Raw genomic sequence first — 23391 nt, forward strand, 5'->3', positions numbered from 1 at the left:
CGACTGCACCGGCCTGTACGTTTAATTTAACGTCACGCTGGATCTACTGCGTACACGACATCTACAGCTCGTCTGTCCGGCCTGGGACAGGCGTCCCTCCTCTGCTGCTCCTCCTCAGGTTACCGCCATTTTTCTCCTGTTAAAAGGCTTTTTTGGGGGACGTTTTTCCTCCTTTGAATCAGTTGAGTGTTGTATGCTGCACAGATTATAAAGACCCTTAAGGCAAATTAGGATTTGTGATATTGGGCTGTATAAATAAAATTGACTTGACTTGACGTGGCACTGCTTTATCTCATAGATTATCATGACGTACATGCGCTTCTTTTAATTTCTGAGATTAAGGCGGGGTGGTTATCTGGCTGGTGTGAAAAAAGGGGAGAAAACGTGCAGGGAATGTGTGACTAATATGGGAAAGTTCATTTTTTAAAATAATTTCTGCAGCGCTGCTGAAAATTACTGCAGATACATTTTAGAAAATCCTTTTCTTCCCCCAGAAATTTAGCAAATTGCTAAAAAGAAAAACATTTGAAGATTAGCAAGTGAAAACTCAGGATTGTTTGGCCATTTTAAAGAATATGTAGTAACTCTGCAGTGTCTCAGTCATGCAAACACAAACACAAGCATCCACTGAAATCCAGAGTGGCTGTCAGAGACGTGTGTCTGATAACTCATCACCTCCACAGTCCTCACACTTGGGAGCAGCAGGAGCCCGAGTGTCACTCTGGACTGAGAGTCACTTGATATCCCCAGTGAGCTGCTCAGGTCACACTCCTCTACAGAGAGTGTGTGTGTGTGTGTGTGTCTGTCGGTGTGTGTGTGTGTGTGTGTGTGTGTGTGTGTGTGTGTGTTCAAGTCATCAAACATCAAGGTTTGTCGCCCGCAATCCTTGCTGATTTTGGTTTCTGTTCATTGGTTGATAAATCATGAATGTTTTAATTGTACGCTGACCTTGATGAAATGAATGGACGTCATTTATCAATTAGGAGTGCAATGGGGTGATGTCGGGGGAAAGTGTCTGCTGACAGAATTATTTTTCATCTCGTCTTTGCCTCGGTCAGCCTCCCTCCACGCTGTGCGCCTTTAGAAGGGTTTCTCAGGTTGAAACAATTTTCATCTTGCAGTCATGATGTTTTGTTTTTTTTATTATTGTCATTACATTTTCTCCCGCTCATAAAATCCCTCCCCTCGGTACAATCTCTGCTGTTTACCAAGTATAATTCAAAAGGAAAAAATAAAGAAAAAATGTAAAAATTGAGAGAGAGCTGGTATGACCGGCCTAATCTGTGCGTGGGCGCTTCCAGTGTGCTTGCACAGTATGGCTTTTCATGACACGAACATCAAATCCCCAGAGAATACAGCTGCCATGATGAGATGTGTTTTTATGGGGATTTAGGCTCTGGAAGAGAGATTTGAGTATTACCTATTGTCAAAAATGTGCAATGTTAGGAGAGCTGTAGCAATGGAGGATGGGGATATTAAACAGGCCTGTTAATGTTTTACACAGTGTTGTTGATGCTCCTGTAGACCTGTAAAGTCTTGACAATAACTCTTGCTGCTGAGTGGTACAGGAGACTTATTGAAAGGTGGCGAGTGGGAGGCGCATAAAGGAAGATAATTCTGCTCTTCTGAGGGTTTGGAGGAGCTGCAACCCCCACCCTCATCAGCCATTTCTTTCTCAGAGCAGTCTAGCATGCAGAGGGACATCGTTTTTCATCCCTCACAAAAGGCTCAGTGAGCCCTGTCTTTAACCAGCTAACAACAGACCGGCCTACCCTTTAGTTCTCCAGACATCTAAATGCTGGCGGCGTTCATTTTAGTCGGGCATCGGAGAATCGGCTCGGGCCAGTTTTCTAACCTGAAGTGTAGTCCAGCGACGCGCCCAGATAGATGTGTGACCACGAGCCAGAGAAGCCCGCTGCCGACCTTTTGAATGGTGGGCTGCCATTCTCAAACACCGGGCCCCAGATTGACTTCGCCCTCAGCCAGATGAGAGAGCCTGCTCATGTGTGAACAGCCCTGACTGCCTGCATGGGCTCGCCAGATCCAAATGCCCCGCAGGTCTGAGGGAGCATTTTACAGCCTGTTTAACAGTAACTTCAAAAATCCCCCCGTCCCATTTTTTTCCACAAAGAGATTTCTCAGACATCAGGCCTTGGTTGCTGATTGCCTCTGAACGTGGTGTTGATTAAAAAGTCAGCATTGTTCAGGCTTTCTTGTTTTCTCTTTCTTGTGGATCCTGGGAGTACAAACAGCTCGATAGGCTTCGTGTGAAAGTCTTCGGGCCTTGTGTCTGACGAGGGACCCGCGGTGAGAGAGAAAGGGGCCTGCTTGCCCAGCTTTTGGAATCCAATAAAGTGCTTTATTCCAGGGCTGGGGCCGACGTGAGGCTAATCTTTGATCTGAACTGGAAGCTGAGGGCTCCGGAGTGGGCCACGCTGCCCGATTATTTATGGGAACTTCAAAGGTTCCGCTGATCACACTTGTGTCTCTTATCTAGCGAGCGAGAAACAGCCACAACAACAAAAAGTGACTTTGTGAGGAGAGTGGAAATTCAGAGCACGGAGAGAAAGGTAGGGATAAAGGCGTGAGCGTTTGAAATAGAAGGGGGGAGCGTTCGGTGGGGCTCTGCGGGGAGATCTCCAGATTAGAAGCGATCAGGCCGATGTATATGGGCCATCTGCCTGGGAATGTGCCTCCGGCTCCGTCCGAGAGAGTCGGACCTCTTTCCTCTCTGTTCCCATGGAGGAGAGGAAAGGCCGCCACAGTCAGGGAACCCCTGCTCCCCTCTCTTCCGCAATCCTTTTTCTCGCCCTCTCCGTCTCCTCTCTCCGACTCCCCCCCCCCTCCTTCCACTATCACCACCACCACCTCCACATCACATCAGAAATGTGACTGGCCTCAAACTGCTGACTTGCTCACAGTCCATTGAGTTTCCTCTCCTTATCAAATTACAGCCACCTCAATAACCCACTCGCTGCAGCACGCCGGAAGAAATGAGGTTTTCTCCACCGCCCGCCCCTGGCACTGCACTCTTTCCCTCGCTTTTTTCTCCTCTCACATTTTTCTTTCAAAAACACAAGACAGGAGGAAGGCGGGGGTGTATGAGGACGGGGGTGGCTGATGTGAACGTAGGCGTAGATTTTCTAGTGGGCGTACGATCGTAATGTTTCGTACGAGCGTGTGCGAGGAGGGCGGAGATGGCCCATCGGCTGCACATTGCTGATTTGCAGACATGGGCCGATGTCCAGATGGCAGGAGCCTTCTGGGAGAGAATTTTTTACTTCCACCCCAACAACTGCTCGGTCACAGCAGCCCACCAAGACCCCAGCATCCTCCTAGCGTCATCCATCGTGGGTCACTTCTCCTTTTTGAGCCACCGGTCGTCGGAAACAGGCCGGCATCTCTCTCTGTGCCCCCTTCTTTACCCCTCCAACCAGAGAACTACCACCACGTCTCAGAGGAGAAAGTGACACAGTCCCATCACCTGTTATATACCTGCGGTGAGAGAGCTTTGGGGAGCCTACCGAACGACCCACGCAAGGTCATCCGTCTCATTTTGTGAGTGAAGCTGCAGTTATTACAAAGTCAAAATGAAAAGCCTCATCCCCAGGTCAGCTGTCTGACAGTTGATGGATGTCATTTAACCTTCCCAGCAGCTGGTTACTGGTTTAGACACCAAAGTAAATAAGGCCGAGGGAGGAAAGTTGAAATCACCTCTCCAGACCCGGATCCATTTTCTCCTGATATGATATAGTCGCCGTCGAAGAGCGTTTGATTTATTTTTAACGTCAGCGGCGTTGATGTTTTTTGAGGTCGTAATTGCTCTGCGTTAATGCATGCAAATGAGAGTTCAGGATAAATTTACAGGAACTTGTATACCCCCTGCCCGCCCCACCACACACACACACGCACACACACACACACACACACTCACAACTCCTCCAATGTGAATTAACATCAATATTTATCTTAGTTCTATTATCCAATTCTTACCTCATTCACATGCTAATTGCTACAATTACCATTAAATAAGGGCCCCGGTTCAGAGGAAATAACCTGCCGCTCAGCACTTGAATTACTGGCTCGTCACCTGTGTGCACATGATGCATACACTCATGCACCCACCTACGCAGAGGCAGCGACAGAGGAGGTCTGTTCACGTCTGCCTTTTTTTAGAACACCTAACAAAACAACAATGCAACCTCGACTTTCGGGTACATATTTTTGGAAAGGCTTCATGTCAGTGGCATCATGGCTGCTGCACTGACATGAGAAGACAGCAGGAATAACTGATTGGCAGAGAAGCCTGAATTGAGAATGAACGCTCATGTATAATGATAGGAGGGAGCCCGGAGAGGGTTAACATGAAAGCCCAGCAGAGTGCCAGCCCCAGTTACCTGCAGAGCCGCGGTCGACGTGCTCTGCCTTCACCTGTTTTATTGGAGACGACGCCGGCGTGTCACTGACAGCGAATGTCCAAGTTGAGTGGGAGTAGATTAGATTAACTCCCCTGTGAAAGACCCTTGTCTGCTTCCATTGTGCATCCTGTCTAGTTAAAACGACACAGGTATGCCACGGCAATAAGCAGGTGCGCTGACATCAGAGCTGTGCTGGGAATACTGGCACTGATTGGAAAACCCACAGAGTATTCCTCAAACACAAACACACGGCCGACGCACATCTTCTACACCCCCGAACAACCGCCTCGCATGAAGATCAAGTGAGTGATTCTTCGGAGCCACCGCAGTACAAACAGCACCGCGCTGCACCTGCCGGACTCTGCGTTTGGTCCCTGAAGGAGACTTTCTCCCTGCAAAGACATCCATTTTGTAAATCGACATGGTGGAAGTGCGACGGCGTTATTGAAAAAGGCCGTGCAGGGAGTCGAAACTGGAGGCAACCAAAAGAAAGGCCTAAAACCTAACTGGATAGAGACAGAGCCCGGTACTAACTGAGTTGTAAACTTCTATTGCCCAAGGGCTGCAGTCATACTCTGCTCATTGAATCAGCTTGTAACATAGGAGAGTGAATTCAGACCTTGTCAAGAAAACAAAGAAATAAACACTGAGAGACAGAGAGACTGTAAACAGAGAGAGAACTCCAACAATGCAAACTACATAAGTAAGAAAAATAAATCCAATTCTCCTCTCAGGAGCAATATCAATGCCTGAATGAAAAGTTTGTGAGTAGGAAAGTCTTCACTGACCTCAGCGACGGGTCCTGAGACGCTCTCTCTTAATTTCTTGGTGGGATGAGAGGCTAGTTTTGTAGTTTGGTACATAGCGCTGCGCTAACCTCCCTCAAACAGAAATATGCATGAAGAATGATTACCAATGTCAGAGCCGTCTTGCCTTTTGGCCTGGCCTCGTGCTCGTACAGCAGTCAGGGGAGCTGATGACCTTTGCTGATGGCAGAATACCTAATCGCGAAGGCCTCTCAGTTGTAAAGTAGTAGACGCGCCGCACAAGATCTATTAGTTTGCTCTTTTATCTGTAATAATCCTGACAGAACAAATAATACGCAGGCATATTCTGAGCAAAAAATAAAGGGTGAAAGAAATTATCATAATCATTCAAAGTGATGCTTTGGGAGCGAAAGGAACGAACGCGAAAATAAATTCAGATCCGATAAATCGACTGCACTCGCAGGGCTGGAGTGAACGGAGGTTGTGGAGTGGATGGATACCATGCAGCACTGTCTGTCTAACGCACACAAACCTCCCTCGTAAATTATCTTGAGCAATGTAGAATTTATGAGGCAGAGATATGTCACTGCCGGCCTATCATTTCCATGGCTCTGTCACCGTAATTCTCTCCAAAACTGCCCAAACCCATAGATAAAAACGGCCACTGCAGCTACACATGAAAGAGCGAGAAGAGGCAAAAAGGTGCAGCGAGTGAAATGAGCGAGCCCGGATGAGGAGGCGGTGGTCTTTTTCCGACTCGAGCACCCTCTACATCCGGGTAGGAGCGACCAAAGAACGTGCAAAAGTAGAGTAAAGGAGAGGACAAGTGTGACAATTAGAATTTGCTCTGTTTATGTCGCGTGAAATCAAGTGTCAGGGGAATTTGGCGAATAGGAAGATGAGTCAAATTGCCAGGCGTACGCCGCTTACATCTTTATCTCAGCTGGCGCGGCTCCTCGGCTCGACAATAGCTTTTACCTTTTGAAATATGTGTTTGTGTTTCTCTGTGTCAGTGGGAGTGTACGTGAGTGTGTGTGAAGAGATTTGGGGGAGCTTTTAGAGCGCTATCATAGAGTAGGTGGAGGACGGTGGAGTGTATCAGAGAGGGCAGTCCGCACATGCTGCCCTGTGAGATTGGATTCTCACCCATGAAATGTAAGCACACAGAAAAACGCTCTGCCGCAACAACCTCCTATTTACACAGCAATTTTCCACTCGCTCGCGACAGAGCTAAATCGCATTTGTCTCCCTGCCGTTGATACCACGCTGCCCTAGAATTTCATTCATATCCAGTTAATTAGCACTTCCTCTCCCGGCACCAGAAAGAGCAATCACTGGACAAAACGCGCAGAGTAATTTATTACAGTTTATTACAGTTTATTGAGGAAGCCAGAATGTGTTGGATATTAGAATGATTACTCGTGTTTGCGCTGATAGCGGTCTGTGTGACAGGAAGAAGAAGAAGAAGAAAAGTTATTTACCAAAAACAGCTGGACGGATAAATTAGGCCCTTTCTCTACATGACAGTATCTCCCACCACTGCGCTGCTTCAACATTTCTGGGTGAAAAGCGACGTCTCTCAAGCTTTACTCCCTCCTTTGAAAACGTTAATTGCTATTCATTACTCGCTATTGCTGAATGATAACAATGTTGGAGTTACAATTCTGAGTCATTAAATTAGAAGGAAGGGGCTGAATGGGAGGAGTGGGCAACGGAAAATCCTCGTCCCTGTTGAGCCTCGACAATGTTTTACAGTTTAAAGGGCCGATTCGCCAAATCGGGGGGGGGGGGGGGAGCCGCTTCCTCACGCACCTCTGTCTGCAGCAGCGGTGCCACGCACGTAGTTTGGTTTGATTTGCTGAGGTTTATGGTTATTTGTGCTGCTCAAATTACTGAATAAAAGACAAAAGCTGGACAAATAAAAGTGAAAGTATCTGCGGGGACGGGAGCGCTCCCCTCTCAGATGTCGGTTTATGGTTTGGTCATTTTGCTGCATGAATTGTGCTCTTTTTTTTTTCCAGTGTGGTGCTGCAGCGAGGTCTTTAACTCCACAGCTCAGGTGTTTGTTTGCATCCTGCATTAACTATGCAGGAGCGGATATTGCAGGAAAACATATTAAAGGTGTTGTCAGTGAACGTTCTGCAGATGCGTTGAGTATGAACGTGTTGTGATTTTGCAGATGTTCGCCTCATTATGTTGATAACAATGGAATTCGGGGGATGTAACGTGCATTTCAAAACGTATTTACTCGTGCAGTTACGTAGTGTATGAACATCATTTTTAGGAGGCAGGTTGACAGCAGGATACCGCTAGAGGTTAGTGAAGCGTGAATTTATTTATTCTAGTGTAATTTGGGTGAGCGGACCCTTTAAGACTGAATATCATCAACCTGGAAAACGACGCCCCCCCCCCCCCCCCCCCCCCATCATCACTAATGCAGCACTCATGCAGCAGCTGCGGCAACAGCAGACATAAACACATTCATGTGGGGCAGCTTGCACCACCTCACACACACACACACACACACATTCCTTCATCAACTGGCCACACTCACACCCGTCTGTGTGCGCACACACACACACACACACACACTCGGAGGCGGACGCACGCGCCCGCGGAGGCTGTAATCTGTAATTTGTAAGTTCCATTTGTTTTTAACACACACCAAAGCAGTGGTCCTGTGGGACCTAATAAAACCTCATAAGCACACGGAGAGGAAGCCCGAGGCGCTGCTCTTTCCCACAGATCTCACCTTGATAGATGATTTTAGAAAAACACAGAGGCGTGCTCCACTAACAAAGTGCTGCGAGAAAAAGCAGTGATATTTAGGCTCTCCATCTGAGGAGAGGAAAAATGAGGAGGGAGACGAGGAGGTGGAAGAGGAGGAGGGTTCCGATTTGGAAGAAATTACAGGAGCTTCTCGCCTTTCTTACGATCACCCGAAGAGAAGCAGAGCAATCAGTGGGATACCTGCCCGGATGCCCGTGAGGAACAAGAAAAAACAAAGTTTGAGCTTTTGTTTTTTTTAAATGGCTCCTGCTGTTCATGCAACGCCGAGCTGAGATTAACTAAAACGAAGGCCCCATTTTTTATTTTGAAGTCCATCCCATAATCATTTGTTTCATAGTGTTAAAGGGAGTAGCCAGTGGAGATGTGCCGGGAATCACGGCCATTACTTTATATTACTTTAGGTCTCTAAAAACGAACGTGCCATAACTGGCAATTTCGGACCCCCAGCTCTGCAATATAGAAATAATAATAATAATAAAAGGGCTCATTTAATTTGGAGAAACAAAAACAATTATGAATCTGCCTGGGTGGAGGTCATCTCCTCTCTGCGGCACTTCTCCTCTTGGTTTCATTTCACAATACCTGTAGACTTTTTCAAGGAGAACTTGAAATCAATTTCAAGCCCCATTTAATTTTATACACCCGTACATGCTGACCCACAACAGCATAGTTCAAATATTGATCTTCTTTAGCGGGTGACCCGGGGAGCCTCGTGGTAGTCAAACACACTGTGGAGTTGCATCCTTTAAAAACGAAATAATGAGATCAAAAACGAGGGGAAAGGAACTTCTCAGGCCGGTTTGATACGAGGAGTAATTCCCTCAAACTTGGTTCTCATGCAACACGCCTGCTGCTCCGATGAAGACAGATAATGACCTTTTGAAAAACAAAATTTCAGCGTTTGCCTGGAGATGTATTTGTCAGCAGCAGCAGCAGCAGCAGCAGCAGCAGCAGCAGTGTGTCTTCTGGCAGTGGAGAAAGCAGGCTTGCAGGAGCACAAGGAGAAGCGGTAATAATGCTTTGCTGTTCACCACTGCCATTAAGCCGCTGGTGATAAAAAGGTGCAGTGCTTTTAATGGCTTGTGATAGCTCCTTTTTTTTTTTTTTTTTTTTTTGCTTTCACTTGTACGGCCACTCTGTTAACTCAGCATACAGGGTAATACGTCTCATTTGAGAGGATCCCACCGAGAGGAGAATGCTTGAAGGACAGTATGAGAGTGACACTACATTATAAACATACTAATCACAGCTGGCTAAGATACTGCAGTAAAGAAATAATTGGACTCAAGCTGGTCTGGCTGCTTGAGCATTTTAGCGTGCCATTTGCAGAAATAGAAAACCTCGGGACACATTATATTCTCAGGGAAAAAAAAGGCTGCACCAGGCTTCCACTGCGAGGTTATCCTCCGTCTTTATCCTCCTGTAACTGTATGCGTGTGTGTGTGAGATGTAGTGAGAGCTCCCGCAGTGTAAAGACAGGGAGGTGTTGTGTCGTGGATCTTGTCTTTCTCCCTCTCGCCGGTCCTTTACTCGCTCGCGGTCTCCGTTTGGCCTGAAGGAGCGCTCAAGCGGACCGAGCAGCAGAGATTTCTAAAGCAGGCGGACGTTCCTGAGCTGTATTAAAAGGCCCGGGTGGGAAAGAAGGCCACTGCAATGCAGATTCAACAGCAGCCTCCTGCAACCTGCAGCCTGTGTCCGGCCCTTTGTGTCTCTGTGAAGTAGTCCGTCGTATCACAGATCAGCAGGGATGTCTTTGACCAGAAATGAGTGCGTTGCATCAGATCAATCTTTGATCAGCAGGTTCCTTTTTGAAATCCAAATGTTTTGAATTGAGCATTATTTTACTCGTAAAGTTCTGACACGCCTGCAGCAGCGTTTAAAGTTTGAGAACTTTTGTTGACTGCAGGCGTCGCATCACCACAACCAACCAAAAACTTCTGATTCCCAGCCCTGCAGATGAGCAGGTAACACAGAAAAAACCTCCTGTGGCGTCACATTTTCCCAGCAGCAGTAAATGTTTCACACTGCCGTTAATTAAAAGCTTCATTATAAATTTGTCACCTTCTAAAAAAGAGGCTGGTAATTATTATGAGGTGAGGACATCTGCAACTGCAGCTTTGTTTTGCAGAAGTGGAGTATATTAGCATCAGCAGCACTGTGAATGCTAATTCACCAACACTATAGGTCCAGAATATAGACAGGAGCACTACAGGCTAACGCTCAACATTAATGACCGGAGGATATTTAGCATTATTGGCAAAATGTAAATACACATTTATTGATGCACTGCACAGCAGCGTGCATGCAAAGCCCTGCAAGCAGCCACCTACAGACGACAAGGATTCCTACATATGTAAGCTCCAATATGTACGCTCACATTAAAAACACAGCCAGACCCCCGGTGGAAAAGCTTTGTTGGTGAGTAAATCTATTGCACTGTTTGTGCCATTCTTCTATACAGGGAACAAATTTAATTTTGTTCCATTTACAAAGGTCTAGTGGAGTAAGACGGTGGGTAGCCTTAAGAAAAAAAACACACAAGTCAGCCTGACTGTGAAGTCTCTGTGAAGAACAAGGCAGTACTCGCTCACACACCAAATGAAATTTCAAAATAAACGACTGAGCTGTGATTTACAATTCTCCTCCGGGCCAGAGAAAAGTGAGAAAACATTTCAATCAGTCCCTCTGCCTTTGTTATGCTGCTATGAATCAGCTGTTTAAGGGACAAAACAGCTGAACGGCGGCGAGAGAAAGACTCTGAATGATTTCACACCAAAACATAGACCATATTGAGAGGTATATTCCAGAGCCCATGAAATTGGGTTTTTTTGATTTGTGCCTGATTGAATCTGAGTGAATTGTGCTCGACTAAATTGGCTGAAAAACAACAAAGCCGGTATTGCTCTGTGATATAATGGAAATATTTCAAATATAGCGTTCACCTATAACAACACAACAGAGAAAAATCAGATAGCCTGTGAAAGCGGATGTAACAGCTGCTTAAATCATCAGATCTGCTTCGACTTGCAAGAGCTTAAATTATAAGGCGGGTGTTTTTAGACATTTTTCTGCAGGAGGACGCCTGTAACGTGTCCCTCAGTACAGTCTGACCTCTCGGCCTGTCTGAGCCTCTCTGGTTCCTGCTGAAGGTGCAAATCTAATCTAAAAAAGACACAAATATATTGTTCCGTCTCTGAAAAGGATCAGTAATTTCCTTAAACAGCCGGTCCAGCTGGAGTACCAGCAAACAGACCTCCAACAGCAGGAAATGGAGCATTTGTTGGGACTATTTTCAGCTGCAGATTATCACACCATCGGTGCTCCGGTGTATGTTTCCAGCAGCAGGACGGTGTGTGTGTGTGTGTGTGTGTGTGTGGGACCGAGTCAGAATAAAGTACAGTGTGTGTGTTCATGGTAATGAAGGAACATGTCTCCAGTGCTACAGCGAGGCTCACTCATGTGTTTTTAATGTTTTTGGACAACAATGCAGCTCTGTGGCACAGAGGAAGGAGATCTATCAGGCAACACTTGTTAGCAGATACATTCACTGTCGGTTTGTTGGCATTAAGAAAAATATGGCACATCACCAGCCTCAACCTTTAAAGATGGCAGGAGCAGAGGAACAGGAAGAGTCTAATAGTAGATCGAAACACAACCAACTACTGTGTGTTAACCCTTTTCCCGAGGGGTCGGGAGGGAGGTGGCGTGGCGGGGGTGGCGGTCTCTTAGAGTCCATTTGAAGCCCGGCGAGGCCGCAGCTCATTTCTCAAACTCATCTCCGATGCACCCACACCGGCCTAACGAGAGCCCATGTAGGGACAAAAACCTATTAGGCCTCCCCAGTTACAGACAGCATCTCCATTTACAGCTGTCAATAGTACAGCTTGGCCTACAATAATTATCCCAGAGGAAGGAGCCGTCTCTGCACGGTTCGCATTAGTCCGTTCCCGAGAGACCGCCAACCTGAATCCTTCGATATCTAAAGTCCCCGTGAATAGCGGCGCTTTGGGAGGCAGGATCAAGGCCTGAACCGAGGGGGAAGTGTGTCACGAGTATTCCCAGTCCTCTCCTCTCTGCCTCCCTCGCCTTTAACCAGATGTATCAGCGTGAGCGTGAGGAGGGAGGGAGTCGCTTCCCAGTGCAGTCGCAGAAAAGAGATCAGCATGAGTAGGAAGAGGAGGAGGAGGAGGAGGAGGAGGAGGAGGAGGAGGCCGCTGAAACCAGAGAGCCCGGGCAATTCCTCCCAGGATCCACCAACAAAAAGGGATCGCCTTTTCTAGGTGACCTAACCGTTTAGGACGATACCGAAGCCGTGTACAGTTAAGGGGGAAATTCAAAACAGGCCGACCAAAGAAGCCACAAAAAAGAAATCAATAGATGCAACAATAACAATAGACATCAGCGCAGCGGAATGCCATGATAGGAAATCCAATTACAAATCAAAGGAAGGCAATTTTAGAAAACGGCAGATCTGGAGATAAGTCCGAGGCAAAGACACAGAGAGAGATGTGACATGAAGACAATAACAACTGCTGCTTTTTCCTCTTTAGACATAACTAACGCCCTGCTTCCCACCCAACAGCATCGTCTTAGATAATAGAGTTACATTTACGAGCGTTGCCATATGCCCACCCAGTGCCTGGTAAATAGAAAATCCATGAGATGCCACGTTTTTATGGCCCTGAAGACAGCTACTAACTACCATGAGCAAACCTGAGCTACCCCGTCAGCTTCGGCTTGTACCATAAATATATTTATACTTTAATACGGGCCTACAGCGGTGAGCATTGCATCCCGTAAAAGCCTCAGCACACTGTAATTCATAACTCCCTCAATATCCAGCGCCGTAACTCACGAAATGAGCCACTACAATACAAATTGACGGTAGGAGAAAAGTGACATCATCCTGCGGAAGGATGAAGCCGGCACCCCGTGTGGCAGAGCAACTCTCCCCCTGTCGAGAAGAGGGACGGCCCTTCAGCGGCGCTGCGATACCGCCACTTTTTTGTAATCAGAAGCCCACAGTTCTCCCACCACACCGCAGGGAGTCTCTCCTTGTGTTAATGAAAACAAACATTTAGCCGGGATTTATACGTGCCGCAGCCGACTACAAAGAGCATCAAAGCAAACTGCCTGGGAACACACACCCAAACACTGCTGCACACAAATAAAGGCAAGGTATGCTTCGCTAATCTTTTATGTAATAAACTCCTGTCTTCCTGTGATATCATGCGGCGCCATGTTCACACATAATAAGCAAAGCTGTTCAGAGCCCAACTTAATACAGTGTCTTATTTGAAATGCAAACAAACTGCGAGGCAGAGGCTATCACCTCAATCTATTCCCCTTCTGTTCTCTGGCTGTCATCTCACGAGCCGACGCTGCAGCCCTGCACTGTGGCGGGGGGGGGGGGCGGAAAACGGGGGCAGCATCCTGCGAAGGATGGGTGATGTGGGAGGAAAAGGGACGGTGGGGGGGGGGGGGCGGGCGGCAGCCACGGTGTGATTCAGAGGGTTGTTTCCCCTCGCAGCGCTGCAGGGCGAGGATTTACCGCAAAGAAAAAAAAGAGAAAGGAACAAAAGCTGCTGAAACATGAAAGCATCTGAAACAAAAAGGGATGTTTCATGAAGGCAGCACGCAGGAAGTGTCCGTTTCAGCTCGGCCCTGGACATAAACACACACACGTGGCCAGGTGCACGCACACACACACACACACACACACACACACACACACACACACACACACACACACTCTGAAGAGGCTTACTGGCCTTTGGGAGGATTTGGATGTAACGGGGATGTAGTGGAAGGTAAACCCACCTAACCTCAGTCTGCTAACATTTTCAGAGGTGGAAAGAAGCTCAGGAGGTTTTCACGGCTTCATGTGAAGAGACAGAAAACACAAACTATTAAAATGTGAAAAATCCATCATCAGAAAATAATCTGAAAAATGTTCTTTTTGTCGCCAAAATCTCAAATATTCTAATAGACTGAAAGCAGAATCTCTCAGGGCTGTTTTTGTATGAGGATCAGAGTTTGTGGCCTTGGCTCCTGCACCGTGTCTGTGTTGGCGGCACCTGGCTGTCCACATGCCCCCCCCCCGATCCCCGGCGGGGTGTGCCCGCTCTGGACAGATGGGTGGGAGGGGGTGAGGACCATTACCATGATGGCGGGGGAGAAGGGGGGAGGTTCAAAATGAGAAAGAGTTTCCACAGCGAGCAGCATCATCGTTATTTCCCCTCATTCGCGCTGCAGTAACACTCTGTTTACTGCAACACATGCTGCTGGTAGTAAAAACAGAATTGGACGCTCGACCCCCCCCACACCCTCAGCAGCTCCGTCCTCAACCGGCTGAATTAAAACATGTGAATAATTCAGCAGACAGACAGGCGCACGGGCTCTTAAGAGTCACCTTGTTGTTGATTTTTCACCTCCCTTCAGAAAATTGCCGTCTTCAGGTTTCACGAAACAAGAGGATCAGTGACAGAATCAATTTCCGAAGGAGGAGGACAAAAAACAAAAAGGCAAAAAAAGGGAAAATCAATGTTAATTTGCAGAGATGTATAATTATTCAAAGTGCTGTCACTTGGTGGTGATCAGCGTTAGAGAAATGAAGGGGAGAGAGGAGCTCGCCGTGGGCCTTTCATGAACCCAGACCACCAAAAAGACGTTTCAGCGTCTGGACGTCTTCACGCTGATCTGATACCGTGTTTACTGTGTAACCACAGATATTATGACCACGAGAAACCCAAAATCTGAGACAAGCAGAGACCAGTGTACTTCATGTTTCAGACAGATTTGTATTGTTTTCACATCACAAAACTGAAGAGCATCTAAACTCCTCATCAGCAGCAGAAACACGTGATGGTCGTTAATCCCAGAAGCCTCACAGCTCGAACTTCCACATTTCTGCTTCTGAAATTGAATTTTTTATTTATTTATGTTTTTTTTCTTTTTTTTTTTTCTTTTTTTGGGGGGTGGGGTGGGGGGGCTCTGGTCTGTGGAGCAGATCCAGGCTGGGGTCAGATCAGGTGACGCATCCCAGGTAGGAGGTGCAGGTAAATGAGGCGTCGCTCCCGACAAAGAGCCGAAGAAAAAGTTGGCATCCGGGTGGAGATTTATTAGAAATCCGACATGTTAAAAACACAGCTGAGCGCGAGAGCAGCAGAGAAGTGATGAAGAAGCACAACAAAACATTTCCGAGCACAATGAGTCATGACGCGGCTGATGTTCACAAACACGTGACGGTGATCGCTAATTCACCGCTTTCATATCACTCAACGGAGGAGGAGGAGGAGGAGGAGGAGGAGGAGGTGATCCCCCTTCCCCTGCACCTCCTGCCCATCCTCTCTCCCCACAAAGGCAGGGTGAGGGTCAGGGGTTAGGGGGGGTGAAAGTACTCAGGGTAACAACACAAAGCGAGCGCGATGCTATCACGTGCCGCCGAGGAGCGCGCGGAGGAATGAACGGCGCACGGATGGAGAGCGAGTGAGACGAGGAGGAGGAGGAGGAGGAGGAGGAGGAGGAGGAGGGAGGGCGACAATGCGAGCTTGAGTCAGTCTTACCTCGGGCAGGTAGAGGAAGGCAGGGGGACACTGGAGCGAGTGCGGTAGCATCCCGGAGCCGGAGAGCAGCAGGCAGCCGGAGTTGGCCATGGAGCTCAGCGTGGGGTGACGGGACGCTTTGCGCATTTAGCAGGGAGATCCTTTCGCTCTACTCTCTTTCTTCCTCTCTCTCTCTCTCTCTCTCTCTCTCTCTCTCTCTCTCTGGCTCGCTTCCTCCCCCTCACTCTCTCTCTCTCTCCTCTCTTCCTTTCTTCAGCCTCCTCTTGCCTTTTAAATTTCCTTTCGCTGGCTTTTGTGTCTCTATTGAAGGTGCAGCAGGGAGGCGAGCGGTGCGCAGACAATGTGCATGTTCCACCTTTATCACTAATGCTCTCTCGCTCTCTCTCCCTCACCCTCTCTCTCTCTGTAGGTCTCTCTCCCTCCCTCTCTCCCTCTCTCTCTCTCTCACTATCCCTGGCGCGACTCTGTTTACTTTGAGCGCGATAAAAGCCAACATAAGCATTCAGACACAGAAGGGGAGGTTCTGTGCAAGCCGAGGAGGAGGAGGAGGAGGAGGAGGGGTTGTAGAGCCGACAGGGGGTTGGGTAGGTTAGGGTGGGGTTATAAAAGTGGTGGTGGTAGCATGGGGCGGGGGGGTTACTGATGAAGTCCCCAGTGGATTCATACATCAAACGGGGCGGCTGAATAGCAGAGGGGATGTGAATGACATTAGAACAGCTGATCCTGAGCATTAGCACCTCGTGGGACACCGCATGCTGCCTTTTAATTGCGGCCCCCCCACTCCGCAAACACACACATAAACACACACACCCCCTCGGTGGCCGGCGCCACCTCGGCTCTCCTCCCTGTGTGTGTGTGCGCTCAAGGACACACACTGTACAGCATGTTTAACAGATATATCTGTGAAGCCGGGGGGAGACGCATTCAAACAAAACCCGGCGGTTATTAGGCCCGGTAGTGACATCCTTCTTCATCTGCTGAGCTGTTAATAGCATCCGGCCGAGCGTGCACCGTACAGCAAGCTAAACTGCACAAGCAAAACAACTCCGAGCTTCCTTTTAATGTACCTTTTTTGACTGATTCTGTTTGATTCGGCTTTAAAGGAAGCAGACAAATAAAGCACGAGATGCGTTTGTTACATCACAGGCAGCAGTTTGGTGTGGAGACTCCATTACCGTCAAGAAAAAGCAAGAAATCGGAGTCTTATCCAGCACAACCTGAGCTTCAGAACCCTGATGTATCAGCACTTTGGAGGAGCACGGGTCGTCTCCGGGCTGCGGCGACGTGTGCTTCCTCTTGATCTTGTAATTCTTCTTAACACAATCAAGATAATTTACATTTACGAAGCCCAGAGTTACACATTTGCCTCTGAGGGTTTTATAATCTCTACAATGTACACCCTCCTTAGATCCTCGAGCATGACGCTGTCACGCGCTACCAAGGAACGCCTGGAGGAATTAAAGGGATGGATGGAGAGCGAGACAGTCAGACGATCAACGGCAGATCTCTCAGCTCGGCTCCAGACCTCTGAATGGAGATTTTTTTTTCAGTGATGCATATAGTTCCAGTGTTTCCCCGGCTGAAAAAACAGCTAAGACAATCAGAGCTCTTTAAGCAGGATTAAGGACAGGGATGTTATCTTCCTGCGCCAGAACCAGAATAATGGAAACAGAAAAATTGCCCCAAAAAGGATGAGCTTGACGCAGCTGTACAGGTTGTTGTAAATCACCTAAAGGCTCGAATGTGCTTCTGCAGGCTGGATGTAAGCGACGTGTTCAGGGATCATTCAGAAACGTTTGTGTTTTTGGATTTTAGTTGTTTTTCTTGTTGTAGCAGCTTGCTCGATGCTCAGATCCACAGCGTGTCGTTGACGTCCATGCTCGTCTGCACAGATCCGTGACTTTTATGGTGAACCGTAATTTTAGCATTACAGAGGCGACGACCCTGAAATCAGCATATTTCTTCCACTGATGTAAAAAAGCAGAAACTGCACCCATGACTGCTCCCACGGCTCCTGCGTCCACTGAAAGTGACGTGGACGGGATGCAGCGATGCTGCTCAACGCAGCGCCGCGGTCTCCAGGTTTCCCTGCATCACCTGTGCCGTCTGCTAAGTTTTGGTGCTTTGGCCACTCTGACAGTTACAACAGGCTCCCGCTGAGGGAGACACAACACGACCACAGAGGAGAATTAACTCACTCTGGGACGCTCTCTCTGCAGACTAAACAATTCCCAGCATGCAGCAGGGGGACGCCCGACCTGCAGTTACGCATTCGCACTTGCATGAACTCAACAGAAAGAAACACAACATCAGGAAATCAGCTAAATGCTCGCCTCCACCGGCAGCCATGTTTGTTGCAGGTATACAGTCTCATTCCTGGATAATTGGCCCACCTGATGCAAAGATCAGCGGGCGCAGATATCTGACGAGGTTTGGGCTGAATGCTTTGGCTCTGCCTGCTAAAGATGGCGATCCGTCTCCCCGTCTCTCCTCTGTGTGTTTTTCTGTCTCTCGCTCTTTTCCTCTTTTTTCTTTCTGTCTGTCTGTCTCACCCAGTTAATAATTCAAATGAGCACTGCCAGATCACTCCCTTCAAAGGGAGTTGCTGGAATGTTCTCAACGGTGCCTTTTCTTTTTGTCATGTGAAATCAAAGCCCTGAAACGCGGTGGAGATATCCTCAGTTAACTCCCCACACTGCTGTTCTGCCAATTAAAGAAAGATCAACAACCGCTGCGAATGGCTCACAGTTGATCACCAAAAGAAAAAAATAAGTGATCTTAATCATTATCATCCTCATCATCGTTTTTGTCACTGTCGCCCTTTGTCTTCCTCTGTTTCTTCCTCGCAGCGCAATCACCACATCACTGTGGCGGCCCTGTAATAATCAGCATAATCATTATTACCACAATCACCATCATCATCACTGTCACTGCCGACTCTGTCACGTCTGTCTTCTGAGCCTGCGCCGCCGGCCTGCTATCGAGCAGGAATTAGCCTCCGAGGCGGGACTTAAATGCGTCTGATTGTCATCGAGTCCGCACGTGTGTGCACGTGTGCAGGTGTGTGCACGTTCGTGTCGAGTCCCTACTCTGAGATTCAGATGATTTGTAGCATTACAAGCTTTTAAATCTGCTTTTAATCTCCTCTCCAAAGCGTCCACTAGCACCCGTCTGTGTGTGAGGCGCAGCTTTGGCGTGGCTGCAGATCCGGGGTGGCTTTTCTTTTGCGCCCTTGTTATTTTAATGTGCGTCTCAAAAAAGGTTGAAAGCAGCAGTTCTAGCAGTAAAAAGCCATCACATGCACTGGGAGCTCAGTCAGCAATAATCAAAGGCAATACAAGCGGCGACTAATGGGGCCCAAACGATTGGCAGCACACTGCCGTTTTCCACTGTTTATCGTATGACCGCTGATCAATACAGCACACTTGCACTAATCTTCATGAGAGATGACTGTTTATTTCCCTTAACTCCCATCACTCTGACAGTGGAGGAGGAAGTATTCACATCCTTTACTTAAGTAAAAGTAGCAACAACTCGGTGTAAAATAATCCACTGAAGCAGTCCATTAAAGTTTCTCTTCGTCTTACAAGCAAAATGCTTGAAAGGTAAAATCCAGACTGTGCAGAGAGTCATCAGGGTGAGGCTGGTTGACGGGAATCTAATTTTTATTTTAGCTATAAATACCACATTTTGTAAAATGGTCATGTTTTGTGTGTAAAATCTGAAATGGATGTTACTGTTTGGACATTAATGTCCTTTATTATCGTTTGTCATCTTTTTATCAGTGTTTATATTTATAAATTCAATAGAAAGGCTTTAAAAGCTTTTACTCGTTTGCATTTGTCATGTTTTATTCACTGTTCAATCAAATTTTACTTGCCTAATGTCAGGACTGCTTTGAAAGTCCTCTCCAGTAAAATTCTGCTGGGAAAATCCATAATCTATCATTTTTTAAATTAACTTATTGCCTAAAAGTACAGAAATGTGAATATACAGAGTCTGAAATGACTGAAATCAATCCATAAAACACCAAAATGTGTGTTCATTAATAATACTGCAATGTAAAGTCCCCTCAGGTTGCTAAGCTCTCCAAAATCCCAGAGAAATACTGAGGACATGACCTCCCTGTAGTTACAGCCCTGTTTTTAATTACTAAGTAACTACAGCTGTCAGATTTCTTTCCCCTGAAATGTGATGGAATAGAAGTAGGACGTAGCAGAAACTGGAAATACGCAAGTAAAGCAAAGTACCTCAACATGGCACCGCAGTTGCGTAAATGTACTAGCACTGCACTTCCCTATGGACACAGCTCCCCCATCAGGAGGACCACCAGAGTTAGAATAACACAAACATGTCAGAATGGGGATTATTCAGTATTATGCACCGACACAAACTTTGTAAATATGTATGAAAGTAAACATGGAACTCTGTCACATCCTCCATTAATCACAGTGAAGGGTGTAATTAGTCCAGCCGAGCCGCTGATGTGATCAGTCGAGCTGCTGAAGAGACTGCGGAGCTCGAACGGGAGCGCTTTGGTTCCCCCTGGACCCGCCGCCGCCCCCCACCCCACTGGACACACAACCAAGACCCCAGAGCCGCACTGTGCAGAAAACAAAGGCGCAGTGTTTGGTGCTGGTGGAGTTCGTTGAGCAGCAGCGAGGCCTTTGGAGGGGCACCCTTGAAGTGCCCCTCTGACAGGCTTCCTCATTATCTGGCATCTCCAGAGTGCCAGCCAGCCTCGCTGAAGAAGAGGGGGCACGAGGACGCCTCGATCAGCCCGCCCCGGGGGTACCCACAGAGGGGAGGGTTGTGCTCTCGCTAAAGGTCCGCTGATTATATCTGAGGCCCAGAGCTTCAGGGATTCCCACTAATTAAAGGTTGTGTCATATCTGTTAGAGATAACAAACCTATGTAGCTCATCTTTTTTCTTAAATCAGGGAGTTCGTTTCGCAGACTTCCCTCCTCCCCGCAGACGTCCACGTTCTCTGGCATCATGTCAGGTTGCAGGTTGGTCTGCATTCAAGGCTGACCAGCTTTCCACACCCAGAGGAGGGGGCTCCTGTTTAACCTGCCCTCACCCATCGCAGCGTGCCAGCGGTGTTGTGCAGGCATCAGGGATCCTTTGTCTAGAGGCATAATTAAAGCTCTCGTTCATTATTTCTTCACTTTGAGCGCAGATCTGAGTAATTAGGAGGCAGAGCCACGGGGAGGGGGGGCTTTCAGGGAAGCACATACACACACACGGAAAGACAATCACACATGCCTGCACTCCCAACATCCAGAAGAAACTGTGCTCGTACACACACACACGCACACACACACACACACACACACACACACACACACACAGGAAAAAAAAAAAGCACTTGTTCAATCTCAGCACCAAATGAGGTGCATTCATCTCCCACCTATCTTTGGATGCCAATATCTGGCACCGAGTGAAGTATGTTTTTTCTCCCCTCAAAGCTGTCATGTACTAATGCATTGATTAAAAATTTTGATTAAACGGACAGTTAAGGGAGGAACTGCAAGAGTGATCTGCGATCCATGCCTCAATTGGACGCTGGGATAGGATGTGGGGGCCCTGGCTTTTGCTGCGTTTGGAGCTGAGGCACTTGCTTCTCTAATGGGTTTTGAAACAGAGCTTGGCTTTTATATGGTGTCATTCATCCTCATATGTTTTCGCCTGCCGCGTCTCAAAATCACTGCTTCTTTATGGCAAACTAATGCACCCGCTGCTAAGATCAGCAGGTTGGCTCTGGCCATCGCTCACCGAGCTCCGGCCAGGTGCTGGGACGAGTCGGAAGCTTCCGTCGGAGGAGGCAGAGCGCAAACCGAGGGGTAGCGACTCTGTCTGCCGCACAGTCATACATCAAGCCTCCACGCCGTCTACACGCAACACACACACAGCTCCTCCCGCTGCTTTGACAAGGAAGGAAAGGAGGGGGTGATGGAGCTTTATGGCAGCGGACAGTCATGTCAATACATCGAGCGTTTTACCACCCTCTTATCCAAAGGTCTGGTTCGCTTGTCGCTGCGACGCACCGAGGCCAGGGGGCGTGTGATAGTCATAGGTGGTGGGTGGAAGACAGGGACGGGGTCTGTTGAGGCATGGTGGGAGACAACAAACGGGGCTGATGGCTCACGCCCTGTTAGCCCTCTAGGCCAAGAGAGGCTATGATGGAGAGAGAGCTGACAGGGCAGAGGGACGGCCAAGCATGGAAATCACATCAGATCAATGATGAAAAATTCAGTGGCGGCGAGAGTCGCTCTCGGGGCGATGTCACATGGTGCATGTAAGCGGGTGACTACTGAATGTACATGCGGAGGCTAATGTGTCAGCCAGCAAATATGCATTCGCCCATCCTGTCCTGCAGACTCGGAGCGGTTAGTTAGAAATGAGCTTAATAGCAGACAGGAAATGAATGCAAGAGGGACGTAGAGTTTGTAGAGCTCGTACCTGCATACTTCTGTTGGTGTTTAAAATGACAAATCACAATGTGTCATCAGACATCGTCGACCCCTGAACCCTCAGCTACTCCCCCAAAATCCTTTGCCAGGAAGAACATGGAAAAAGGAAGGGTCCACATCACACTAAGACCACTACCAACGGTCTACAAACACAGGTGCACAACATATATGAAAATCTGTGTTTAGGCTGTTGTAATCCACTGCTAGGATTATATTTTCTGTATTTCCACAGGAAGAGTCAGTAATGGGTGACAGCAGAAGAGCATCTGGACGCTCACACAGAACTAAAGACATCTTTTCTGTCCTGTGTTGTATCTTAGCATGTGGTCAGTATTCAGTACACAGTCGACCATGAGATGACAGAAACGTTAATGCTGAGGTGGCTTCAGTATCATACAGGCAAAATCTGCAAAACAGCTTCATGGAAATACTGGATTCACACATTAAAATGTGTGTCCACTTCGGAGGACGCACTCACCCACATCCCCACCGCACTGTAAACCACAGCGTGATGGAGCACCTCGATGTGTCGGGTATTTAACTGACTGGATCACCCCGAGAGCAAACATCCCTGATGGAGATCAAAATTAACCACCGCGCACTCAAACGACTTCAGCGTGACTTCATCTGGAGCCAACAACACGTTTCGCCCGTAGCCTCCTCGGGTTTGCTCATCAAAAAGACCAACAATAATAATCAAAGTACTTTACAACACAGAAATGACATGCACCAAGTGCTGCACGTAAAAAAGAAGAGAAGGAGAATAAAAAGCAAGGGTCGAAAATTAACGTAAAATACGATGGAGAATAAAACCTAATAATAATAATAATGATAACAATAATAATAATAATAATAATTGCTGAGGAGGCGACATTTCAGAGTGCGGTGCTTCATCTTCATCTTCATCTCAGTGATCATACATCTCTGTCTCATTTCATCTATAAACTGCTTCTTGATTGACTTTGCATGAAATGTGTTGTTTCACGGTGACGACCGCGGCTCGCTGTGCTAGCGTGTGAAGGCTATACTCAAACCCAACAGTCCAAACCGTGAACTCTCTGCTCGTAGGAGTGAGTCCCGCCGTGCAACCTCACATTGTCTATTTACAAAGAACACATACGCACAACCGGGAGGGCCTGTAATCAATAAGTCAGACCCACGTTGTCAAATCCAAGGATTTCTGCTGCTTTTCTTTCCTGCCACCTGCTTAAAGCCAGGCGAGGTCACGTATTTTAGCAGCATTTATTAAAAATTCTCTTTAAAGTTCGACAACAATCAATAACCTCTGACTCACATCCAATCATTTAATTGAGCCCAAATGAAATGACCGGATGGCAGATATATTGCTAAAGAGAAAGTGCAGCTGATGCTAACATG

The 23391-nt window shown here is 47.6% G+C and overlaps 1 protein-coding gene across 10 annotated transcripts in view; it reads right to left on the bottom strand.

Moving 5' to 3' along the window:
- LOC143333699 (RNA binding protein fox-1 homolog 3-like) overlaps positions 1–23391 on the bottom strand; it is a 348241-nt gene that overhangs the window by 66139 nt on the left and 258711 nt on the right. The window contains exon 1 of one of the 10 annotated variants that reach the window (XM_076751904.1): positions 15541–16015. The exons of 8 other annotated variants lie outside the window; for them this stretch is intronic. In XM_076751904.1, the coding sequence (XP_076608019.1) occupies positions 15541–15666 (126 nt within the window). In that variant the 5' untranslated portion in view covers positions 15667–16015. Of the gene's footprint in view, positions 1–15540; positions 16037–23391 lie in introns of those variants that run through there. One more of the 10 variants, XM_076751899.1, reaches the window with a different exon arrangement.

Source organism: Chaetodon auriga, chromosome 16 (assembly GCF_051107435.1).
Source record: "Chaetodon auriga isolate fChaAug3 chromosome 16, fChaAug3.hap1, whole genome shotgun sequence".
In the NCBI taxonomy this organism is placed as follows: domain Eukaryota; kingdom Metazoa; phylum Chordata; class Actinopteri; order Chaetodontiformes; family Chaetodontidae; genus Chaetodon; species Chaetodon auriga.